The sequence below is a fragment of the Lethenteron reissneri genome, chromosome 39 (assembly GCF_015708825.2).
Source record: "Lethenteron reissneri isolate LAM-NWPU_2019-01 chromosome 39, ASM1570882v1, whole genome shotgun sequence".
NCBI classification, from domain to species: domain Eukaryota; kingdom Metazoa; phylum Chordata; class Hyperoartia; order Petromyzontiformes; family Petromyzontidae; genus Lethenteron; species Lethenteron reissneri.
The window spans coordinates 5,629,334-5,641,153 of NC_083817.1; the positions used below are offsets into that span (position 1 = coordinate 5,629,334).

The following is an 11,820-nucleotide window of genomic DNA, read 5'->3' on the forward strand; positions in this document are numbered from 1 at the left end:
TAAACAGGCAGCCAAGAACGTGGGGGATCGCAAGGACTGGAGTTGAAATGCTGGGCACAGATTAACTACAGCTGCTGCTTTGATTCACAGCCTGCTGCTTTGTAAAAACGATTGGCCCTTGGTTTAGTTTTCTCGGGATCATCTGGTTTCCCACCCCTCACCACCACATATATATAAAACATTTAATTGGCCAAACATCTCAATGTGGACCAGCCCCCCGAAAAACCTGTCTCTCAAGATTTATTCTGAAGATTTGAAGTCAAATTATCGTTCATTGCACGGCTTTTGTGCTGTGCACGTGGCAGCTGAGAGCCGATGCTTAAGCTCCGATAGGCCCCCCCCCCCCGCAACCCCGGTCCGCCCCTTTATATATTTTAAACCAGGGCATTGGCTGCCTCCCAATTGAACAGTCTATTACTAATAAACAGACAGCCGATAGACCAGTGGTGGGCAACCTGCAGCTCCTCGTGGTGGCCTGCTCTGAGTGTATCCGGGGTGATGCGCGTGGGGGTCATGATTAGTGCACGAGCACGATTGAGGACCGCTCTTGTGGCCCGCTAACTCGTCTGGGGGGTGCCCATCACTGCTCTCGGCTGTGGAGACGCGTGGACTGCATTGCAATACCACCACGACTGCCGTGCCCCCCCCCCCTCCCACAACCACCACCTCGCCCCCCACCTCGTCTCACGCTGCCCCGAGGCAATCTCACACGCCGCTCCCCCCCCTCCACTAGATATTCCTGTTTGTGCTGAACTTGAGTCATTACTTTCTAATTTGGCAAATGTAGTTGTGCGGTGAGAGCGTGCTGTTATTGGGCCGGTGGTACAGCGGCCGTGCCGTTGGGTGATGGTGATCGCCTCAGTGTGGAGTGCGTTGTTGTCGTGTCGTGTGTCTCCTGTTTATTCTTAAGCTTTTGCTCATGCATACGTCCAGCTTAAGTCGGTGTCTTGTTTCAGATAGGTAAGATGATTCTTCAGTAGCTGTCCTTAGGTATACATTCTTGCCAGTTCTGTCGCTCCGACAGATTTCTCTCGGTTGTTTAGCACACCCGTACATTCCTTTTTTTTGCTCGTGTTTATCTTGTACGCTGCTTTTGAATAATGTTATTGTTTGGTTCTTAAATCTTTCCCTCGAGTTAATTCCTCTTGGGTTGTTAAGATGGCTGTGGAGAGGCCTTCATCTAGCAGCGCATAGGATAGTTTATGGCTGATGATGGTAGTGAGAATGATGATGATAATGGTAGGTTAGCTAGGCACGGTAACGATAGACCTCTCCCCAGACTTATTCGATGGGTCATCACAATGCAAGATTGTAGTGGACTCGACTTATTTATTTTGTCTCATTGTTACCACCTCGTTGGCACCGACATGGGCACCGGATCTGTGAAAAAGTGCTTTACAACTTATCGGATTCCCCCAGTTAGATCAATATTCTGATTCTGATCTCCGCGAGGCTGGCCACTTAGGAGAAAGACTTTGGTAGGGATACGGTTAGGACAGATCTCGGGGGAGGCGAGGTAGGGGGGGTGGGGGTCTCGTGTCTACTACGCATGCAAGCAGCCGCTGCAGGATATGGCCGGGGTTAGGGAGCGCGTGGCGCCACGCGGTGGCATTCGGCGTGACTCGTCATCGGCGTTGTAATTGCAGTGGGAGCGTCGCGGGGTCCCAGCCCGCTCACGCTGAGCGCTCACGACTCGGTGCCCATCGCCGCCGCCTTCACGGAGTCCATCAGCGCCTACTTCAAGGGCGCCGACCACAACAAGTGAGTGTGGCGTCCGTGGCCGGCACGCCTACGGTGGTGCTGCGGTAGCGCTACGCAGCAGGGGATCTAGAGAAGGGCGCGTGTGAGTGTGTGGTATGTGAGTGTGTGGTATGTGAGTGTGCGCGTCTGTCAATGCGTCCATGTGGGGGGCGGAAGTGTAGCGGTTACCGTGATGTCCTACGGTATCGGTGACCCGAGTTCGACTCCCACTAATGGCCAACACCAGTTATGATTATTTGAACGACTCCCCTGGGTCGAATCAGCCTCAAATGAGTACGTGGTGCGGTGTGTAAACATCTACCCTGGGGAGATGAAGGTAGCTGGGCGTAGTTTAGGCCACCCACCCCCTCTTGTGCAAACATCACTTTCCCCAAAAGGTATCTCAGCGCTTGTGAGATGCATTTTTCATTTACGACGCTATATAAAACTAATCAATATTTTTACTTATTAGATTAGTGTTCAAATACTCTATGGGTTCTTTCGGTAAAGTCACGTAGGTTAGAAAAATAATAGATCACGACGTTTCGATCGCAACACAAGCAATCGTCATCAGGTGGGACAACCGCAGCAAGACAAAACTGCTGAAGTCGGCGAGAGATCTGCCGTGGCACGGGGTTATATAGTGTAGTGTGTAGTGTATAGTGTGTAGTGTATAGTATAGTGTAGTGTATAGTGTAGTGTATAGTATAGTGTAGTGTATAGTGTAGTGTATAGTGTAGTGTATAGTGTAGTGTATACTAGGCCTCGGCAGTAGGGGGGGAGGGGGGAGAGAGGGGGGGGAGGAGGAGGGGCAGAAAGTGAACCCCTCGGCAGCACCCGGGTCACTGGAGTAGAGATCAGAGAGAGATGCAGAGAGAGAGAGACACACAGAGAGTCGAAAATAACAGCTGACATAGACAGGTAGGATGGAAGCATCACAGTCAGTTAAGACTTTACCTGGTTAATAACGTCCTTCCAATGATTGCTCAGTTTGTACCCATCTTCTCAGTTGAAGTTGTGTCTGTGTGTATATATCTGGATGGCTTCATGAACAAATCTCTGATAATAGCCGGTGGGTTTGCAGAGTACCTTCGTCTTGGAAAAGTAAATTTCGTGTGAGCCCACAGCGTTAAAACAATGATCAGCAACGGCAGAGGTCTTGGTCCAACCGTGTTTCAGATCTGCCTTGTGTTTGCAAGCGCGGTCCGAGACATGTCGTTTCGTTTCCCCAATGTAACTGCTGCCGTAGCCACAACTAATGTTCAAATGTATCTGTATTTGCATGTCACAATTTGGATCAAATTTAGCAGAAAAGACTAAAACTAGATTTCCTAAAAGTCCCGCTTAAAATTCCACTTTCATCCTAATAGGGATCGCGACTCGCTCGCATCGCCATTTGACGTGTTAATGATTCTGGATTTACGATTCGGTAATTTTCTTGAACACCGCGGTGAAATGTCGGCGTTCGCCGCGCGCGTGTCCCCACGTGCGTGCCTGCGCTCGTGTGCAGCTGCATCGTGAAGGTGGTGGGCGAGATGACGGTGTCGTTCCCGGCGGGCGTGGCGCGCGTCTTCGGGGGCAGCACCTCCCCGCCCGTGCTCAGCTTCCGCCTGCGGCACGCTCGCCGCCTCGAAGCCGTGAGGCCCAACGCCTCGCTGCTCTTCAGGTGAGCGCCGCCGGTGGAGGGTGGAGGGGGGGGGGTGGACGGTGGAGGGTGGGGGGGGGGGTGATCGGGACGGTGCCACTGCTCCAGATGAAGCTGTGGGATTTCTCCCACATTCCCAACATTCCTCCCAAAGAATATTTTTGCCAGACGTCCCAATGCAACGGCCATCCTGAAAAATGCTCGGAAACACATTCCTGCGGAAGGAGCTGGTAGGAACGTGGGGTTGCTCGGTCAATGGCCAGGGTCAACGGCGGCGTGGTGTATTCCGAAAATATGCCCGACTGTGAGGGCGGGCACAAGCCGACGTGAGTAGGTTAAACGTTGAGTTTTATAAGGGCACCACGGGGTGACCAGCCCCTCCCCACCCCTCCCACCCCCCACCCAGCCCCTCCCCAACCAGCCCTTCCCCATTCTCCCCTCCCTACCCAGCCCCTCCCTCCCCACCCAGCCACTCCCTGCACGACGGACGGACGGACGGACACAATAATCCCCTGTGGGCTGGTGGAACCAGTGGGTTCCTACCAGTATATCGCCGTCTATGTCTTTGTTGGGGGAAACAAAGGACTCGTGTTTATTATCTGACCAGGTGGTGCAGTGGTCAGGGTGCCAGTGAGTTCAAGTCTCGGTCGCTGTTCATCTTTTTGGGGTTGATGTGAAATAGTCAACAGCGGTTGTCAGCGGGTAGACTCGCACCTTCCAGAGCAATGTGGAATTTTCCCACCTCTTCAGGGCTGTAAACAATAAACAGCAACTCATTGGCATGGAAAGTAATATTAATGAATTCGCCTTTGAACTGATAAAAAATAATTCTTGCCCTCTACCATCCGTGCCGCACATCAGCCGCCGAGATTCACAAACCCCCCCCCGGTCCGCGTTTTATTCCTCTCCGCAGTGACCCCTCCCAGAGTGACCCCAACTGCAAGGACTTCTGGGTGAACATGGCGGCTCTGACGACGCACCTCAAGAAGCTGTCGGAGCAGAACCCCACGGCGACGTACTACAACGTGGACGTGCTACGATACGAGGTCTCGTCCGCCACCCGGCACCTCGCCAGGTCTAACCCTCGCCTGCCGTGTCCGGGTCGAGGTTAAGAGGTCGTCACGGCCAGTGCCATCATAGCCACCAAAGACTAAGACGAAGATCCCCCCCGCCCCGCCCCGGATAGCCTGCAGCAGACTGTTGGGGCAAGCGCTATAGCGAGTACCGATGAACGCTTCCACGGCACACGAGGTGGTGGGTGGCCCCTTGTGGTGATGTTTGCACATTGCACAAGGTAAACATTTAAGGCTGAGCCGACCGAACGGAGACCCAGGACCAGTTGAAATATTCGCCACCATCATTGGCCGTGAGTGGGTATCGAGCTCGGTTCGCCGGGTTCGTAGCGCACTGCACTAGCCGCTACACCACCGCTTCCCACTAAGCCGCCACCACCGCCACGCTTCATCATCACTTCCTTCAATCTCCTCGATCCCGGGGGTTGTTTTGCGAGGTTTCATTTGTATTATTACTGCTACTACTACTACAGGATGTCATCTCATTGTTTGGCGGCTGGTGCAGCACCGCAAGCAGTGGGGACTGACCTTCCAGTATCCATGCAGCTATTGGCCTCAAGGGGGCTCAGCTGCCGGTAGTGGTTGTGCTGCTTTCGCTGTCACGGCTGTCATCTCTGCGCGTGTAGTAGCCGCTCGCTGAACTAAAGGGAAACCGTAGCGTTGATAGCCAACAAACATAGACAGCCTACCCCCAACTGTTCTCATCGCTTTAACCTACACTTAGCTGTACCCATAGCTACTGCCTACCCCTAGCTGTACCCGTAGCAGTGCCCATATATACAGTCCACCCCTAGTTGTACCCATAGCTGTAGCCCACCCCTAGTTGTACCAATAGCTACAGCACACCCCTAGCTGTACCAATAGCTGCAGCTTACCCCTAGCTGTACCAATAGCTGCAGCACACTTCTAGCTGTACCCATAGCTACAGCACACGCCTAGCTGTACCCATAGCTACAGCCCACCCCTAGCTGTACCCATAGCTACAGCACACTCCTAGCTGTACCCATAGCAATACCCATTACTCCAGGCTACCTCCAGCTGCACCCACAGCATTATCCGTATCTATTGCCTACCTCGAGCGCCAGCCATAGCAGTGACCATAGCTAGCGCCCACCCCTAGCAGTACCCGTAGCTGTAACACCGCCTGCGCTCTTGTGCCCATCGCGCCCCTCCTCCCGGCCCGGCGTGTCCAGGTGAGTGTGTCGGGCGGTGCCCAGTCGGTGCCGCTGAGCCTGGTGGCGCGCTGGAAGTGTGAGCCGACGGCCACCGAGGTGCAGGTCGACTACCGCTTCAACAGCGCTGCCATGGCCGCGCCGGTGCCGCTCACCAGCGTGCAGGTCATCATCCCCGTGGACGGCGGCGTGCTCGGCATGCAGGCCCAGCCGCCCGCCATCTGGTGGGTTCCCGCCTTGCCTTGCCCTGCCATGCCCTGCTGTGACTGGTCTGACCCTGCCCTGCCCTGCCCTGTTGTGACCAGTCTGACCCTGCCCTGCCCTGCCTTGCCCTGCTGTGACAAGTCTGACTCTGCCCTGCCATGCCTTGCCATCTTCCCATTGTCTTGACTGTCTCACTCTTTCTGGCCTACCTTGCCCGTGCCCATCCTCTGCCTTGCCATGCCCCATGTCTCCTTGCCCTTACTCCTTCTCCTGTCTCTCCTAGCCCCGCCATGCCCTGTCATCTCTCTTAGCCCCGCCATGCCCTGCCATCTCTCCTAGCCCCACCATACCCTGCCATCTCTCCTAGCCCCACCATGCCCTGTCATCTCTCCTAGCCTTGCCATGCCTTCTCACTCCATGCTTTTCTGTGTCTACTCTCATTCTCTTCCTTCCTGCTGTGCCTCTCCCCATCTCGTCCCTCTTATCACCTTGCATTCTCAGAATCAGAATGTGTTTATTCTTGAGGAATCCGATGAGCTCTTAAGCTCTTTTTCGTCTCCCCCACCCCATCTCTTTCTGCCTTTCCCTCCCTCCCCGTTACCAATCCGTCTGCCGTGGGCACCAGCATTCCTAGCCGTACCCTCTTCCCCCCGTCCATTATTAAAGTAACCTTCGTGGCAAAGTTATTATACCAATCCCTGCAGTCACGAAAGCTTTAAATCGAAATTTAACAATCCAAATGTTACCTGTGAATAGCCTAACACCTAAGCAACAACATGTCCTTAAATGACTTACTCACGTGTTTGTATTACCTTGTCCTCTGTGTCAACAATTATTTTTTATAACCCCTCCCCCCCCCCCCCCCTCTTTCTCTTTTTGCTATTTCTATTGTGACATTGCTGCAGGAACGCTGAGCAAAGCAGGGCACTTTGGAAAATACCAGAAATATCTGACAAGTCAGATGGGGCGGGTGAGTGAGATGCTATATTTGTGAACAGCACTTGCTCCTACAGTCTGTTAAGACTATACGGAGGATCTTTGTCTGCATGGCGTGTTAATCTGTGTGTGTGTAGTTGTGTGTGTGTGTGTATCTGTGTGTTTGTGTGTGTAGTTGTGTGTGTGAATATATATGGCTTTGTGGGTGTGGATTGTAGCGATTAGCGTCCTGTGCTACAAACCCGGTGACCCGAGTTCGATTCCTGCTTACGGCCAACACAAGTGATGGTTATCTGAACCAGTCCTGGGCCTCCCCTAGGTTGACTCAGCCTCTAAAGAGTACCTAGTGCGGTGTGTAAACATCGCCACTAAGGAGACAAATGCAGCCAAGTGTGGTACTGGCCACCCACTCCCTCCCTCATGTGCCGTTTCCACCTTCATAGCTCCTAACAGCACTTGCCCCAGTCTGTTAATTCCCATACAGGGCATCTTTGTATGTGTGTGTGTGTTTGTTTGTGGGCAATGGTGGCACTGTGGGTAGCGTGTTGCCCAACAAACCTGGTGACCCCGAGTTGGATTGCCGACCATGGCTAACATCAGTGGCGAATACCTAAAGCGGTCCTGGGAGGGATGGTTAAGATCCAGAAAAAATAGGGCAAATACTATAAACATTACAATTACACCATGGGAACCTCATTTGCCAGTAAAAATATGATAATTGGTTTTTTACCCTTCTATCTGGCAACAAAACTGACACCTTTTTACAAGGAGTCATGTTTGCATAGACCGCAATACCTGCAGTCATAATACAAACAAAAGACGTAACTCTGCGCCTTTTGGCGTCATCTGGTCCAACCCATGTGAGACTAGGCTCTAAGGAAAGCTGTCTCTGGTGTGGACCAATCAACTTCAAGGACAGTGCACATTATCAGAGTTACGTCTTTTGTTTGTATTATGACTGCAGGTATTGCGGTCTATGCAAACATGACTCCTTGTAAAAAGGTGTCAGTTTTGTTGCCAGATAGAAGGGTAAAAAACCAATTATAACAATACAATTATTATAGGATTAGACCAGCCTTGCGTGCATTTATCCTCCGAAAAAGTGATGAGTTCGTGGTGGCGAGTGAGGTTCTGGGGTCCTCAAAAGGGCATTGGTCATATTCCGCACTACCACCATAACCATTTGGGGGGGGCAGATCATAAAGACGCGATAATAAAAGCAACAGTGATATGAAGATAAGAGCTGGTCTCTTGATTGCGTCTGTTTTCCAGAGTTTAAACTCGTTGGTTGCATAGTTGTGTCATCGCGTGATTGTGTGGTGGTTGCACGATGGCGGTTGTTTCCTCTAGGCTGTGTGGTTGCGTTGTTGCGTGATCTTTGTGCTGCTGTGTGGTTGCGTGGCTTGATTGTGAGGCTGTCTGGTTTGCGTTATATGATTCTGCGGTTCTGTGATTGTCCTGTTGCCTGGTTAAGTGGTTCTCTCTCGTCGTTGTGTGGTTGTGTGATCGCGTGATTGTGTAGTGGTTGCACGATGGCGGTTGTTTCCTCTAGGCTGTGTGGTTGCGTTGTTGCGTGATCTTTGTGCTGCTGTGTGGTTGCGTTGCTTGATTGTGAGGCTGTCTGGTTTGCGTTATATGATTCTGCGGTTCTGTGATTGTCCTGTTGCCTGGTTAAGTGGTTCTCTCTCGTTGTCGTGTGGTTGTGTGATTGCGTGGCTGCCCCCGTGCGCGCGTGCGTAGGCTGCGGCTCACTGCGAGCACACCTGGACGTGTCGGCGGGACCCAGCTCCCCGTCCACGCTCGCCGTGCAGTTTGGCTGCGAGGGAGCTTCCCTCTCGGGCCTGCAGCTCGAACTCGTGGGCCCCGGCTACCGCCTCTCGCTGCTCAAGAAGAGGATGACCACTGGTCAGGAGCACACTCGCTCGCACACTCGCGTGCGCTCACCCGTTTGCTGATTTATTCATTTGCTCACTCTTTCACTCGTACGGTCACTCATTGGTTATGTTACATTTACACTCGATGACTCTTCATTTCACTCGCTCACCACGAAATTCACCCTCTCACCTCTACTTCGCTCCCTCGTTTGTTCACTTGCTCATTTACTTTACCCACTTATTGCTTCACTTACGCACCCACCTGCCCACCTGCCCACCCAACTTACCCACCCGTTCGCTCGCCTGCTCGTCGACCCACTATCTCACTGTCGTCTCTCCATCTCTACCTCTGGCGCGCGTGTCCATATACGCACACGCACACACACGCTCACTCCGCCGCGCGTGCTCACCAAAGCGTACGCCATCAATGCCAACCTAAGCCGTGTCCCGCAGGTAAGTACTTGGTGGACTGCTGACCCACCGACAGCGCCGCCCCTCCTGCGCCAGCCGGACCTCCCTCCCCGCACGCGTCGCTCGCCTCCGCCGCCACTAACGGTTGTGGCGCGCCCGTGAGCGTTGGCACTGCGGTCGACGCTGCCGAGGGCTGGAGCCAGGAGGGATCGTCAGTCGAGGCCACAGAGCCGGCGAGCGTGGAGGCCGGAAGATTCTCGCGAATCTCCCGACGCGAGCCGCAAGCCTCTTCCAGCCTCGCCGGTGCCGGGTGCTCCCGACTGGATTGGCGTCCGTCTGTCCGTCCGTGCGTCTGCGAGTCCGCTGGTTTCGGCCGAACGCACGGTGGTGATGGAGGCTGCCCCCCCCCCACTCCCTGACCCTAAATGTTGCCAGCTCCTGCAGGTGCCCCCCGACCCCCCACTCCACACCATCACCCGCAGCACCCCCCCCCCCAAGGTGCCACCACAGCTCCCAACGTCGCCAGTTCTCTCCCACGTCGCCGGTACACGCGGCGTGGCCGTTGTGTGTCTCTACGGACCTGCCTGCCGGTCCTCCCATGGACAAGCCATTAAGCAAGAACTTTGCACTTTACATTGTATACCCTTGTTAAGTTTTTTTGTTTCGTTATAGGGGGGAGGAATTACTTCATGGTGTTAACGTTGGTATCGTTGTTATTGTAATGTTTTATATATACAGTGTTGTTTCTTTTCTCCTCTGGCCCGGCTTCCCCTCGCCGTCGAGTGCGCGCGGTGACTGTGCGATGCCACGTGCGTGAGACACGCGCACGGCTGGCACACCGGCTGTGTTTGGCGTCGGCTACTGCCGCCATTGTATTCTCGTCGACAGCGGCGGGGGGGGGGGGCAGTGCCATCGTTGCGCAACGCCGCTGCCCCCCTGCCCATCGTTCGATGCTGCGATCACTAATCGTCCCAGTGGCGTCGATATAAATATTTACACACACATGCAGACACGCATACGTGGGTTTATGTTGATTCTCTCTCTCTCTCTTCAAGATCCTTGATTTTGTCTTCGTTCTGGTTGTTGTTGTTGTTGTAATTTTGATTCGTTTGCTACTGTCTGCTTGGCAGGGTTCGCGTGCCTCTGGGCGCGTGTCTTTGTGTGTGCGTGCGTCTTTGTGTGCGTGTGCGTCTTTGTGTGTGTGTGCGTCTTTGTGTGTGTGTGCGTGCGTCTTTGTGCGTGTGTGCGTCTTTGTGTGTGTGTGCGTGCGTCTTTGTCCGTGTGTGTGCGTGTACATGCGTGTGTGTCCGTGTGTGTCCGTGTGCATGCGTGCGTGTGTACGTGCGTGTGTACGTGTGTGTGTACGTGTGTGCGTGTACATGCGTGTGTGTACGTGTGTGCGTGTACATGCGTGTGTGTACGTGCGTGTGTGTACGTGTGTGCGTGTACGTGCGTGTGTGTACGTGTGTGCGTGTACATGCGTGTGTGTACGTGTGTGCGTGTACATGCGCGTGTGTGCGTGTGTGCGTGTACATGCGCGTGTGTGAGTGTGTGCGTGTACATGCGCGCGTGCACATATGCGCGCGTGTGTGTGACCCTGCAATACCGCGACGCATCTGCCAGAGGCTCTAAGCTGCTCCTCTGGAGGGGATGATGATGATGATGTTTGACTGCTGCTGCTGCTGTGCGTGTGTGTGCTCGTGTCTAGTCGAGAACGCTGTAGGTTTCTCACTCATTTTAAATGTTAGACCTGCCTTACGTGGTGGCGAGTTAAAACAAAACAAAAAAAAGACACGATATATTCTAATGTAAATAGTCGGTGATTTGTTCCTGAGCACCTATATGATAATGATGATGATGGTAGTCGTAATACAGACAACAGAAATTGTACATTTATAGAGATTCAGTCACTCTTAAGAATATTTTTTTTTAATGTGTTGCACTTGTAATAAAATTTAAGAAAATGTATATTCTAGAGCGGGGGAGGGACGGATCGTGTGCTGTACGTACACCGAGGGGGGTTTTCTGTTCGGTAACAAAACAAAAAAAATTAACAAATCGGAAAAATTACAAATTCCCGTTGGGTTATAAAAATGAAATAACGGTGATTTTTTTATTTACCTTTTGTTTCTTCTTAACTTCCGCCTCTGTCATGTCCTCTCTGTGCGGTGCTAACACACCGAGAGATGCCGTGTATATACCGCCAACGTAACCGTCCATGTAGAAGTTACCGTTACCGCTTTCACTTGTATATGCCAAACAGATCCGTTCGCATATAAAGACATCTATTGATGGACGCACGTTTGTCTCGTCTGATGGGAGGGCGCGCACACACACGCGCATGCACGCGTACGCACCCCAACGGAGGGAGCACATCTCACCTTGAGGACTGTTGCCTGAAACGTCAGTTGTTGCACATCTCGCTGTCTGAGCCAAGTTGAAATATCCAACAGTGCCGAGCAGTGAGTGGCAGAGTTTGCAATAGATTTTATGGAACCTGGTTAAAGCACTTAAGAGACCAGGACAAGCCTCTTTTGCAAGCGTAACCTGGGTCACTCTGTCGAGGCGAAAGGGCCACTCACGGATAAGGACCAGCGTGTCTCTGGAGTCGAGCTTCTCGGATCTTTCCCGAACCAGCCCAGTGAGGTGAGGTCAACACAACCCAACCTCGAGTGCCATGGCGTGGGGAAAGGTCTTCATCCAGCAGTGGATTGACACGGAGTAGCTTGACACGAAGTAACTTGGGGGGGGTGGGGGGGGAGAAG

At 53.0% G+C, this 11,820-nt stretch overlaps 1 protein-coding gene across 5 annotated transcripts in view; it reads left to right on the forward strand.

Annotated features, from left to right (window-relative positions):
- Positions 1–11,351, forward strand: part of LOC133352031 (F-BAR domain only protein 2-like) — an 89,754-nt gene extending 78,403 nt beyond the window's left edge. For all 5 annotated transcript variants that reach the window (XM_061567742.1, XM_061567740.1, XM_061567741.1 and 2 more), the window contains 7 exons: positions 1,647–1,761; positions 3,251–3,406; positions 4,299–4,431; positions 5,652–5,854; positions 6,740–6,804; positions 8,511–8,675; positions 9,098–11,351. In XM_061567742.1, the coding sequence (XP_061423726.1) occupies positions 1,647–1,761; positions 3,251–3,406; positions 4,299–4,431; positions 5,652–5,854; positions 6,740–6,804; positions 8,511–8,675; positions 9,098–9,120 (860 nt within the window). In that variant the 3' untranslated portion in view covers positions 9,121–11,351. The remainder of the gene's footprint in view (positions 1–1,646; positions 1,762–3,250; positions 3,407–4,298; positions 4,432–5,651; positions 5,855–6,739; positions 6,805–8,510; positions 8,676–9,097) is intronic.
- The last annotated feature ends 469 nt before the right edge of the window (positions 11,352–11,820 follow it).